Source organism: Polyodon spathula, chromosome 4 (genome assembly GCF_017654505.1).
Source record: "Polyodon spathula isolate WHYD16114869_AA chromosome 4, ASM1765450v1, whole genome shotgun sequence".
NCBI lineage: Eukaryota > Metazoa > Chordata > Actinopteri > Acipenseriformes > Polyodontidae > Polyodon > Polyodon spathula.
The window spans coordinates 7,867,147-7,880,370 of record NC_054537.1 but is presented as its reverse complement, the minus strand read 5'-3'; the positions used below and the strand labels follow the sequence as shown (position 1 = coordinate 7,880,370).

The 13,224-nt window shown below is 39.0% G+C and overlaps 1 protein-coding gene across 1 annotated transcript; it reads right to left on the bottom strand.

The window, feature by feature from the left end:
• Positions 1–1,224: 1,224 nt before the first annotated feature.
• LOC121313750 (highly reducing polyketide synthase SAT13-like) lies at positions 1,225–13,224 on the bottom strand. Its single transcript, XM_041246554.1, has 6 exons — positions 13,167–13,224; positions 11,038–11,191; positions 10,371–10,531; positions 9,638–9,841; positions 6,891–7,072; positions 1,225–6,792 (listed from the first exon to the last, which is right to left on the bottom strand). The coding sequence occupies exons 1-6, from the start codon at positions 13,222–13,224 to the stop codon at positions 1,225–1,227; spliced, it is 6,327 nt and encodes a 2,108-aa protein (XP_041102488.1).

Sequence of the window (13,224 nt, the reverse complement as noted above, 5' to 3'; positions counted from 1 at the left end):
CCCTGTCCTCGGGTTCTCCCTCTTTTCCACAATCTCCCTCAATGTTGTTCTTCAAGCAGCGGTTTGAAGGGGTGCAGAGAAACCAGAAACTTGAAGAGAAGTTTCAAGACAGAGAAGGCCAGGTCCATAGAGCAAGTATGGGAAAAGTAGCTTTCTTGTATTGCCCATATTGGACCAAAGTTTAAAAAGTTATTTTTGTTCCTACCTCTAAATTATCCACTTGGTCCTTTTTTTGACCTGGATTGTAACTGGACTGACAACTTGCAGGTAAAAGGCCAGTCCCCTCAGACCACTTTCCACCCCCAAGTTCCATTGTATGGTTATGTGTGAAAATGTGAGCAAAAACGCTTGAATTGGCACTTACTTGAGACCTACCTTTAAATATATAATTAATCTGTTATAATTATGGTATAATAAATTCTACAGTCATTCTCAAATAATAATCCTCAAATAATTATTCATTAGAGTAACTCCATGTGTGCTGTGTTCATGTATATGATGTAATATTGCATGCAATAAAATCAAATAAAACTGACATTTATGCATTTAACCTGGTTGCTGGTTGTTTAGCAGCAGTGCCAGGTGACATTTATTATTATTATATTATTATTATTATTATTATTATTATTATTACACAAAAAATAGATTAATGAAAATTAGCCATGAGGTAAAAATGTATACCTTTTTAAAAGAAGAAACACTGTCTTAGATAAATCACATAGGTAGAATTTCATATTGATAAAAATAGCATATTTAGTATTAAAAAATACTAATATTGAAAATACTACAATTTAAGATTATTTTTATTAATTAAATGAATACACTTTGAACATTGATTACTACTGATATGTACACAATGTATTATTATTTACACATATAATGCCTTGATTTCTTACAAAATACATCAAATGCAATACAGTTAATTAATTATAATATAAAATACAATATTTATCTTAAACAAAAAAAGCAGTTTTGCAGTGCATTACCAGTGATTAGTGAATCCCAAATGCAGAGCATCTGTATTGCATCACACAGCAGTGAGATATAACACTATGCCTTAATAATCTTCAACATATAACAATGTATATACAGTAAATGCATCATTTGCTAATTATATCATGAATCTAAGGCTGCAAGGTAGCATGCTGCTATGTAATTAATGTACCATTTTATTATGATACTTAAAAATATAATTCCTAAAACTTTTTCACACGGTTGTTATTTTCATAGGCTGTAATACTCGTTGATGATTTTTTTTTTCTTCTCAGTCTGGGACCTTGACTGGCAGTGTTCTTGGAGAAGCGACACTAAAGCACACACTGTTGTGTTTGGATCAAGTAATTTAACAAGTGGTACATTCACGTGTCTTTCCTGAAAGATGCGATTTTGCAGGGTCATTGCCAGCATCGAGTCAATCCCAAAAGCAGAGAGAGAGGTGTCTTTTGTCAATTCATCTGGATCAGCGTTGCTTACTTCACAAAGCAGCATCCTAACATAATCATCGGGTTTGAGGGGAGATGAGCTCTGCAAAAACTGTGGGTCAGTTACATCAGTATTCTTGAGTTCTTCTGTAACCACAGTATAGAAACGCATTCTGAGAGAGGTGTTTTGGGAAAGGACATGGCCATTTAAATTTTTGAAGCTGAATTTGCATACAGCTTGCTGTGGATTGTCCTGCAACAAGCAGCTTTCAAGCCCTTCATGAATCTCAGGTAGCTCCATGATCACCAATCCCTTAGCCTCAAGAAAACGCTGGAAACTAACCTTGTTTAGCAGGAGTCCCAGGTTCAAAGCTCCCCAGTTGATGGACTGTCCTGAAAGTCCACAGTTCCTCCGGTAATGGCAAAAGACATCCAGAAATGAGTTTGCTGCAGCGTAGTTTGTTTGGGCTGAATTTCCAATAAAGGAAGTGATGGAGGAGTAACAAATGAAATAGTCCAGTTGGCAATGCTTTGTTGCGTAGTGAAGATTCAAGGCCCCTGCAACCTTAGGTCTCAGAACTTTGTCAAAGTGGGATCTGTTTAAAATGTGGATTAAGCCATCATGTAAGACGACAGCACTGTGAAACACTCCTTTAATTGGACAAGCAGGAAAAGATTGACCAATAAGACCGATTGCCTTCTCAACATCCTTCATAATGGCAACGTCACACTGGACACTTATAATAGTAACCTCAAACTGATTCTGCATGTTTGTAATCTCTTGTTGTCTCTCAGGGGATGGAGCACTTCTGGAAAGAATGACAATGCAGCCGCCTCCCCGCTGAGCAATGAACTTCACTGTCTCAAATCCAAGACCTGAAAGTCCTCCAGTCACTATATAAACAGAGCTTTGTTGGAAAAGCTGTTTTTGATTCTCATGAACAGGAATATCAGAAACTCTGTTCTTTGATACATCATCTAGCACAACCAGAGAGATGCACTTTGATAAGAAATAAGATTCAGGCTCCTCGGTATCGATGTGCTCACTGCTGCCCATTGTTTGTTTTTGGAAGATGTTTCTTGTTAGAGTCAAGCATTTATTTTCAAAATGCATCAACTTCATCCATTTATAGATGTCTTTTTTGTATTTCATGAGATTGGCTTTCTGGAACACATTGGCTATTTGAAGGATATGAATGTGAACATCTTCATTTTCACTTCTCAGCAGACTTTGAGAAACAGAGGGGAACACATGGTTATCACACACTATAACTATGTGCTTGGCATTGGAAACACGGCAGACTTTAACCACTAAAGATGTGTCAAATGGAGGCAAAAGAACTAAAGCCTCACAATTATTTACATTCTGCAGTAGACCACTGACTTCAGCTCCAACTATGGCATCCCATCCTGACTTTTTTGCTGTGAGTGCTAAAACTTTGAGCAAGCTTGACTCAGGTTCAGAGGATATGACACCTAGCCTTCTCCGTTGTTTTAATTTGGGTAATGCATGATATAGTATTTCCCATGCCAGTATAAAGTAGGATACACAAGGAGTTTCCATTAGGAAGGGAAGCTTTCTACTGTCATAACAGACTGCCTCAGGAAGCACGACCTTAGAAGATGCAACAACTGGGTAGCATGAAGCTATGGGATCTCCTACCTTTAACTTTTTCACATCACTCCCCACTGCAGTAACTGTACCACTGAAGTCTAGAGCTAAAAGTTTGTGTTCATGAGCTGCATGTTTATTCCAGTACAGGGTTTGACCAAAATTCAAATCGGACAGGCTGACAGGAAAGTAATCAGATGAATGGACACATATCTTATTGAGCTGAACCTCTACAGTTTGCTTCTTAAGGTGTTTTTCATGATCACTGGTAGTTTTTGCATGTAGAGCTGCCATTCTGTATGGATCTACTGTTTGGAGAACAAATCTTTCAGAACTGGAACGCAACATACTTTTTTGGCTGCTGCCTGAACTTTTAACAGGTGTGCGTATAATGCAAGATGTGTAAATCTGACCCTTGCTTATCATGACCTCTGGGTATTTTGACGTTTTGTATGAGGTAATCACTTGGGCCAGTGCTGCAATGTCCTCATTGCTTACAGAATGAATATCAATCAATTGAAAGGAAAGATCTGAAATTTCTGCAGCACATGCCCTGGTCATTCCACACAGTGCAAATCCTGGATTAAAGTGATCCACTGCCTTCTCTGTTGTTCTGTATGTGACGGTTCTGATGGGACATTTGGATTTCTTTTCCTTCAAGTCACTTACAACCTGTCGATAAACTTCACAACAGTTTACCATGTTCAGCAACACTTTCTCTGTACTTAGCTCACTGAGGTTTTGAAATCCCCACAAGAACAAAACCTCATCATAGTTGTTGTAAGAGACTGTCCAAGTAGACCTGGTAAACAGTTCTGTAATATCAAGTGTTGACAAACGTTCTGAATCTTTGTAGGAAATATATGTAGACTCTGGGTGCATGTACTTTCTGAGATATTTGGCTACACCAAGCTGGTCTGCAAACACTAATGCTTTGGGTGCAATTGTAGAGTTTACTATTTCAGTACCTTCTTTCCACTTATTATGAAAGAACAATTCCTTTGGAACTGAAGAACTGCTTCCTAAAAATGTAATCCTTACATGTTTAAGTTCAACTAAAATAGAGCCTTCTTTATCTGTGAACCCCCCACATACCTCAATGAAGTCAGGAGTCACTTTGCTTGTTCTCAAGTACATGAACATTTCTTTCTGCAGGGGCTGAGATACTATCAAACTGCCAATACCAGAAGGAAACCCAGGTCTGGATTTGAAAGCATTTGCTGCTACAGTAGCTGTCATTTGTAAGAAATAATCTAAAACTACAGGGTGAATGCAGTACTCGTGCAACTGTACGATAACTTCTTCTGGGACATTAATCCTTGTAACAGCTTCCTGAAGCTCTTCCCCATAATGCACATCACCAAGCTGTCTGAACACAGACCCATACTGGAACCCTACACTAGACAGCTTGTCATAAACTTCTTCAGACTTCACTACTAATGCACATCTTTTGTAGATGAACTCCAGCAATAAGTTCTTTTCTTCAACTAAGTTTTCACAACAATGGTTGATGTTACCCAATGCATGGGTTGCCACTGGAGACTTTACTTTAAATGTGGTCTCATCTTTGTGTTGCTCAAGCATTATCTTTAGCTTAGTTGAATTCTGACTCACAATACAAGGGCTAAGGAAACTAATGCTGAGTTGCATGGAGCTGAGCTGTTGTTTCGGTCTCACACTAGCCATGACAGATGCCAAGCCTAATTCAACATAGAAAGCACCAGGTACTATAACAACGCCATTGTTTTTATGTTCATAAATGTATGGTGTTGCGTCTGTTGATATGTTGCAGTTGACCTCCTTGCTGTCAGTACCTGCACTGCACAGCACCGGATGAATAGAACTTGCTACACTGTCATTACCCTGTCGTACCAACTCAAAATACACCTCTTTTTTGATACCATCAAACTGATACCTTGGGCAGGGTGTAGGTAGAGTCTCATATGCTTTGTAGAATTGCTCCCAATCTACTTTCAACCCAAACTCAAATGCCTTTGACACAACTGTAAGCAGAGTCTCATAGTCTTTGTCAGGCTGCACAGATGGAAACACTGGAGCCCCATTCCCTACAATCTCCATAATATTCCTTTGCAGGGCCCTTCTCGGACCTATCTCTACAAAAATGACATGTTTCTTCCCAGCCGCTGCTGATTTCACTGCCTGTTCGAATGCAACTGGTTCTCCAATGTTCTTGGCCCAGTACTGGCCTGTGGTAAAATCTCCTTCAGTAGCTAAATGCCCTGTTACTGTAGAAAACAACTCTACTTCCATGTCTCTTTTTTGTAAGAGACCTATCTTGTCCTGTATAGGGTTCAAAATGGGCTCCATCATGTGACTGTGGTATGCAGCTGGGACATCTAGAACATGGAGGAATAGGTTCCTGGAGCTGAATGATGTTGACAGTTTCTGATGAAGACCATCTATAGCTTCAGACTCGCCTGACAAGGTACATGACTGGGGGCTGTTGAAGGCAGCAATGCAAGCTTTCCCTGAATAAGCAGGAAGAAACTGTGCCACTTCTGACACGGGCATGTTTCCAACAACAAGCATTTTCCCTCCAGTGACCTTGGACTGCAAAGTACTGCGGAAATAAATGACCTTAACAGCATCATGAAGGGACAGTAATCCAGAGCAATGTGCAGCAGCAACCTCACCCACAGAATGCCCAACTATAGCATCTGGCTTTATACCCCAGTGCTTTAAAAGGCTGGCAATTGCCACCTGAATGGTAAAAAGCAGTGGCTGGACAATGTCTGGCTTTAAATAATCATCATCAGAACCATTTTCTAGCTTCTCTAAGAGACAGATGGAAGTGTATTTATGAAAAGCACTTTGTATTTCTTTCACCTTTTCTCTGAATATGTGTTCCCCCTTTAACAGCTGTCTGCACATGCCTTTGTAGGTGACCCCATTTCCACAGAACACAAAAATGAATTGTGCACCTGACTCTGCTTGAGTAACTGTCATATTTGCTGCAGATTTAAGTTGTTGGTTTAATTTACTCAGAGATGGAGCTAGAAAAGCTTTTCTGTATTTGTGTCTTGTGTGACTTCTCCTGCATGCAGAGGTATAAGCCAGATCACGTAGCTTTATTGTATCATTTTTGCTGATCTGTTGGGCTGTGTCTTCCATCATCATTTGGATTGATTTTCCTGAGACTGCAGACAGCACAACTATTTCAAGTGGTTTTTGTATTTCTGAATTCAGAACTTGTGATTGTTTGTATTGCCTGACAACAACATGTGCATTGGTTCCCCCAAAACCAAAGTTATTAACACCTGCAGTTCTTCCAAGTGGTCCAGACTGTTCCCACTTTTCTGCTGTGGTTGGAATTTTAAGCCTGAGAGATTTAGCATCGATGCTGGAATTGTCTTCAGAATAGTGTAAAGAGGGAGCAATTGTTTCATGGTGCATCATCAATAGGACCTTGATCAACCCTGCGACCCCTGCTGCAGATTCAGTGTGACCAATATTACCTTTCACAGAGCCTATTAGAAGAGCTGGTGAGCCTGGAGACCGTGCTTTTGCAATGGCATTAGAGATGCTGCCTGCTTCTGTTGGATCCCCTACAGGTGTTCCAGTCCCATGAGCCTCTACATACTGTACATGTGATGGGTCAACACGTGATGAGTAAATCCTGTGCAGAAGTTCTTCCTGTTGGGCCATTGATGGTTTGGTGATTGGAGTGACTGCTCTGCCATCCTGATTTACAGCACTGCTTGCTATGATTCCCCAGACGTGGTCAAAATCCTTCTGTGCCTATTGAAAAAATGAATGACACTCGTTTTATAGGTACACTCATCAAGGTTTTCATACCCATCCTCTTGTCATATTCACAGTGTGTTGTTGACTCTTACCTTTGCTAATGGCTTAAGCAAGACAATGCCACATCCTTCTCCTCTTCCGTAGCCATCAGCCTTGCTGGAGAAAGGTTTGCTGGTTCCTTCAGGAGATATCATTTTTGCTTTGCTGAGAGCAACAAAAACTCTTGGTTCAATGATGCAACTGACCCCTCCACAAATTGCCATCTCACAGTCTCCTGAAAGAATAAGAACAATCTTTCTTAAACTATAGACCAGTACTGATTAGATACCAGGGGCAGGATTTTCAAAAGGTTGTAAATGATAACTCCAGTGTTAATTAACAAATCAGTATGTAGCATTGATTTTGGCATTTTCAAAAGGTCGTTATGCCTATCTCATTATTAATAATCATGCTAATGTGATTTATGAAATTATGTTGATTTACAAAATAATGTTATTTCCTGATTCTTCCAACTATTTATTGTGTTTGTGTGGGAATTTAAAAAGAAGTTCTTGTTAAATGTCATAATCTAGTTTACACTTTGAAAAGGAGGGTTTTAATTAATGAAAGAGTATATAACTCACATTGAAACAGACTTTTAACAGACTGTGGCTGTGACGCCGACAATACAAGAGAGAGAGAGAGAGAGAGAGAGAGAGAGAGACAGAGAGAGACTGTGTACAGGACCACGATTAATTTCTTACAGTCTAGATAATTCAATATTTGCAGTTATGAAAATATTTTAGCCTTTTCTGTTGTGGTTATGAATGAGGTTTATTCACTTGTTTTAACCATTTGTAACCTTACAGAACGTTTGTTGTATTGCTAAAATGATATACTGTTATTTGCACCTGGTGTAATGTTACTACCAAGGAATTATCAATGAAACTGTAGCCTATCTGAACTCTAGATATGTACATTATATGAAATCTGAGCTCTACTGTAGATTTTATTTGAATTATACAAATAAAAACCTAAGAGTAAATAATGGAATCTGTGTATAGATTTTCCTTAGATGATTGTGGATTTGCAATGATTCCTTGGCTTTTAACACCTGTGTCTAATCCACACAAGAATAAAGAACAGACGTACAAGGACACACAGATCCACTAGGAATGCAATCTAGATCATTGACATGGATTTTGCTTAAACGTATTTGTAATGTTGTTCGACTCCCCCCACACTTTATGTAGAATGTACACTTTCACCTTCACATGTGAATATAAAATGTTCTAATAGCACTGTAAGTGTTCCTGGCTACTTCTAATCATGTTGAGTTTATCGCAGAGGCGAGCAAAGAGTACCAGAGAAAATGCATGATTAGAGGAATTTACCGAACAATTAATAACAACAAATTGTGTTGGGTTAGGGAGTTCTATTGTAATTTTAAAAGCTTAATAAATATATAATTAAGTATTGCATACATGGTATATATGTATAATAACTAACAACTACAAACACCAATGGCACTTCCCATTATTATTATTTCCATTTGGTTTCCATAACAGCAAAATATTCTTCCATTAATTTTTCTTGGTCTCTTAACAAGCATTTTGATTAACCAGTTCCCCTTATCTAGTCGTTGAGACAGAAAGTGATGTATGTGACATAGATTGAATGATTCTTGGTGTTAGCTCTCTTTCCTGACCTGTGAGGGTGCTGAGTAAAGGGAACAGAGTACCGTGGACTAGATGGCCCGACAGTTCATTCCCAGGGTAAGGTGGAAGTCGGCCATCTAGACAGAGGACTGAGCTACGGTACACTAAACCACTGACCCAGAAGGTTAGTGTTGTGGCGTCAGTGGATTGGAGGAGCGGATGCACTCTCTTACCAAGGGGTCATGATTGACGGTATATAAAGGGGACGTAGTGAGGTGTTCCTTTTTTAATGGTTAAATTGCATGCCCAGAAAGAGAACCTGCATTGACAACCATGAATGTTTTGTTTGTTTGTCTATCATTATTAATAATACTGTTTGTTGATCCGAAGCTGTCGCCAAAGACCAGCACTAAACCCGAATCAAAATCACGGCACTTTGTTTGAATTAAAGAACTGTATTCACCACAAGCACTAGCGCACACAATGTGGACTGGTGTTTGTGTATGCATTACATGTGGGTGAATTGAAATAGGGCTGTATTATTTTGGGGCCAACCCACAGATTATAAATAAGCAATACATGCTGCTGTATTGCTTCATTAACATTGTTATTATTTACTGTTGATTGCCATCAGGCCATTGGATATAAAGATGAAATCATCATTGCACCTGAATTATTGTTGTCTGTCTGATTATTGATCACCAGCACCTGCACACTGTTAACCACTTTGCCGCAGTGACCTACAACAATTAAGCTTTTTAACGAGAAATGTGTTCATTAACGACCTCATCCACTCAATTTCAAAAGTATTAATGGATAGATTTTATTAACACATTTCGTTTGAAAATCACTTGCTACTAAAGCTTTCATTACTATATCATGAGTTTGATACAGTAACACTGGCTTTTGAAAACCCTGCCCTACAGTTTTAAATAATCACTGAATACATGTAGCATGAATATAATAATGTAAATACTTTACGAAATAACATTAAAACTGCAACGCTTTTGTAATTAAAATAAAATCATCCCTTGTAGCATAATGGGTTTATGAAGATATGTCCTGAAGTTAAAATAATGTGGTAGTGAAATCATTCATTTTTACTGGGCACCACTTGTAAATTACATTTAATTCAGAGTGCATTTTTTAAAAATAAAACTTACCAGACCTACTGTTCAATTATTGAGTCAACATTTTGTTACCTTGTTTAATTGCTTGACAGGCGTAGTGAAGAGCAACCAAGGATGAGGAGCAAGCGCTGTCAATTGCCAAAGAAGGTCCAGTAAAGTTGAAACAGTAGGAAATCCTATTGGCAGCTATGCTCATCGCTGTCCCTGTGCCATTGTAATGGTCAGCTGTACTGGCACAATTGTTCAAAATCATTTCATAGTCCCTGTTCATAATACCTGTAATAGCAAAAAAATATTGTTAGAAAGAGTTATAATATATGTCAAACAACTGTAAACTTTCCCTTGATTATCTTTGTACTTATTTTGTACAAGTATTCTTTATGTATACCTTGTAATGCAGCTGCTTTTGTCAAAACAGTCTCTTACATGTGTTGGGCTATTACTCTAGAAAACAGCAATAGAAAACTATCAAATGAATAAGTTTATCCTGTGGTTATCCTGGGATTAACCCTAATAATGGGTGGGTGATGAAATCCAGGAACTCTCCCATGCTGTAAAATGCTCCAATAAAATGTAGTCGTTGCTTATCCCAGCAATGCAATAGGTTGATCAAATTGATCCTTTAGTCAAGTAGACAAGCGTTTCAGCTAGTGCCTCCATCGGTGTACAAAATATTTGTTGATTGGTTTTTTAAGTCATGGATGAATAACCTTACAAACGCTCACTTGTTGTCCAAACTAACCCAGCTGTTTTGATAGCTATTAGTGTTTTATTCTAAATGGTAAACATGATTAGCATCACCTACCAATGAAAACCCCTGTTCTGGTTCCACCGGCCTTTTCCAGTGGCATCCCAGCATGCTCCAGAGCTCGATAGGTACATTGCAGGAGAAGCTTTTGCTGTGGATCCATACGATCTGCCTCTGCTTCAGGAATGCCAAACAGCCTGTGATCAAACTCATTGAACCTGGAGAATGACAATACAAATGATCATTTCATAGCAACTTTCACTGGATATTTGGCACATTTATTAGCAATATCACCAGAATATTGCTTATATTTACCTTTGGAGTACATCCCAAAAGCATCCCTTTGTGGACATTTTTATACTGGCCCAATGCAGAAAGCAACTGTATCCCCTTTCCATATGCCTCTCAATCCGGGTTAAAAACCCTGCTGCCCCTAATACTGTGTTTCCATGTTATTTTAGCCAATACGCATTGGCTGCCAATCCAAGCTGCCCCTGATTTTTGTCTACTCGCATTGCATGGAAACTGAGACGTATCCCTCATCTTGGGCAGACTCTAAAGCGGGGATCAGGAGCAATGCAGGAGCGCCCGAATCAGCTTCTATTGGCGGTCAATCTGTGCTCATGGAAATGAGGTATTACAGCACCTGCCCTACCATTAGGTAACGCTCTGAAATATTTCAATGGAAGTTTTCAGACATCTGAGTCTATAATAATCTTCTTACCCATCAATGAGAGCTGCTTTTGCTGTACGGGATTTCCCTGGCTTGCTGTCATCTGGATCGTACCACAATGTGCTGTTGAATCTTTCTGAAGGTATCTCCTCTGCACAGTTTTTACCCTCCAGAAGGACCTTCCAAAAGTTGTCAACTCCTTCACCTTTTTCAACAACAATATCTATATATATATATATATATATATATATATATATATATATATATATATATATATATATATATATATATATATATATATACAGTGGCTTGCGAAAGTATTGACCCCCCTTGGCATTTTTCCTATTTTGTTGCCTTACAACCTGGAATTAAAATTGATTTTTATTTGGATTTCATGTAATGGACATACACAAAATAGTCCAAATTGGTGAAGTGAAATGAAAAAAATAACTTGTTTAAAAAAATTCTAAAAAATATATAACGGAAAAGTGGTACGTGCATATGTATTCACCCCCTTTGCTATTAAGCATCTAAATAAGATCTGGTGCAACCAGTTACCTTCAGAAGTCACATAATTAGTTAAATAAAGTTCACTTGTGTGCAATCGAAGTGTCACATGATCTGTCACATGATCTCAGTATATATACACCTGTTCTGAAAGGCCCCAGAGTCTGCAACACCACTAAGCAAGGGGCACCACCAAGCAAGCAGCACCATGAAGACCAAGGAGCTCTCCAAACAGGTCAGGGACAAAGTTGTGGAGAAGTACAGATCAGGGTTGGGTTATAAAAAAATATCCGAAACTTTGAACATCCCACGGAGCACCATTAAAGCCATTATTAAAAAATGGAAAGAATATGGCACCACAACAAACCTGGCAAGAGAGGGCCGCCCACCAAAACTCACGGACCAGGCAAGGAGGGCATTAATCAGAGAGGCAACAAAGAGACCAAACTTAACCCTGATGAGCTGCAAAGCTCCACAGCGGAGATTGCAGTATCTGTCCATAGGACCACTTTAAGCCGTACACTCCACAGAGCTGGGCTTTACTGAAGAGTGGCCAGAAAAAAGCCATTGCTTAAAGAAAAAAATAAGCAAACACGTTTGGTGTTCACAAAAAGGCATGTGGGAGACTCCCCAAACATATGGAAGAAGGTACTCTGGTCAGATGAGACTAAAATTGAGCTTTTTGGCCATCAAGGAAAACTTTATGTCTGGCGCAAACCCAACACCTCTCTTCACCCCGAGAACACCATGGTGGTGGCAGCATCATGCTGTGGGGATGTTTTTCATCAGCAGGGACTGGGAAACTGGTCAGAATTGAAGGAATGATGGATGGCGCTAAATACAGGGAAATTCTTGAGGGAAACCTGTTTCAGTCTTTCAGAGATTTAAGACTGGGACGGAGGTTCACCTTCCAGCAGGACAATGACCCTAAGCATACTGCTAAAGCAACACTCGAGTGGTTTAAGGGGAAATATTTAAATGTCTTGGAATGGCCTGGTCAAAGCCCAGACCTCAATCCAATTGAGAATCTGCGGTATGTCTTAAAGATTGCTGTACACCAGCGGAACCCATCCAGCTTGAAGGAGCTGGAGCAGTTTTGCCTTGAAGAATGGGCAAAAATCCCAGTGGCTAGATGTGCCAAGCTTATAGACACATACCCCAAGAGACTTGCAGCTGTGATTGCTGCAAAAGGTGGCTCTACAAAGTATTGACTTTGGGGGGGTGAATACTTATGCACGCTCAAGTTTTCTGTTTTTTTGTCTTATTTCTCATTTGTTTCACAATAAAAAATATTTTGCATCTTTAAAGTGGCAGGCATGTTATGTAAATCAAATGATACAAACCCCCAAAAAATCAATTTTAATTCCAGGTTGTAAGGCAACAAAATAGGAAAAATGCCAAGGGGGGTCAATACTTTCGCAAGCCACTGTATATAAGTACACATTTGTATCAGAAAAGGGTTTGAAATAGATTTAGAGTTAGGGTTAGGGATAAAACTAGGCTTATATCATGCAAAAATATGTACACATTAAGTACATTGCAACTATGCATAATAACATTGTAATTATGTACACATATATTTACTAAGTAATTGCTATGTATATACACTGTAGAGACAATGTGAAGCGTTAACAAATAAACAAATAAGATTGAACCAATGGAATCCTACCTACCTCCTGGAAAATTACATCCAATTCCCACAACAGCAATGTTTTCACCCGTGTCTCCCAT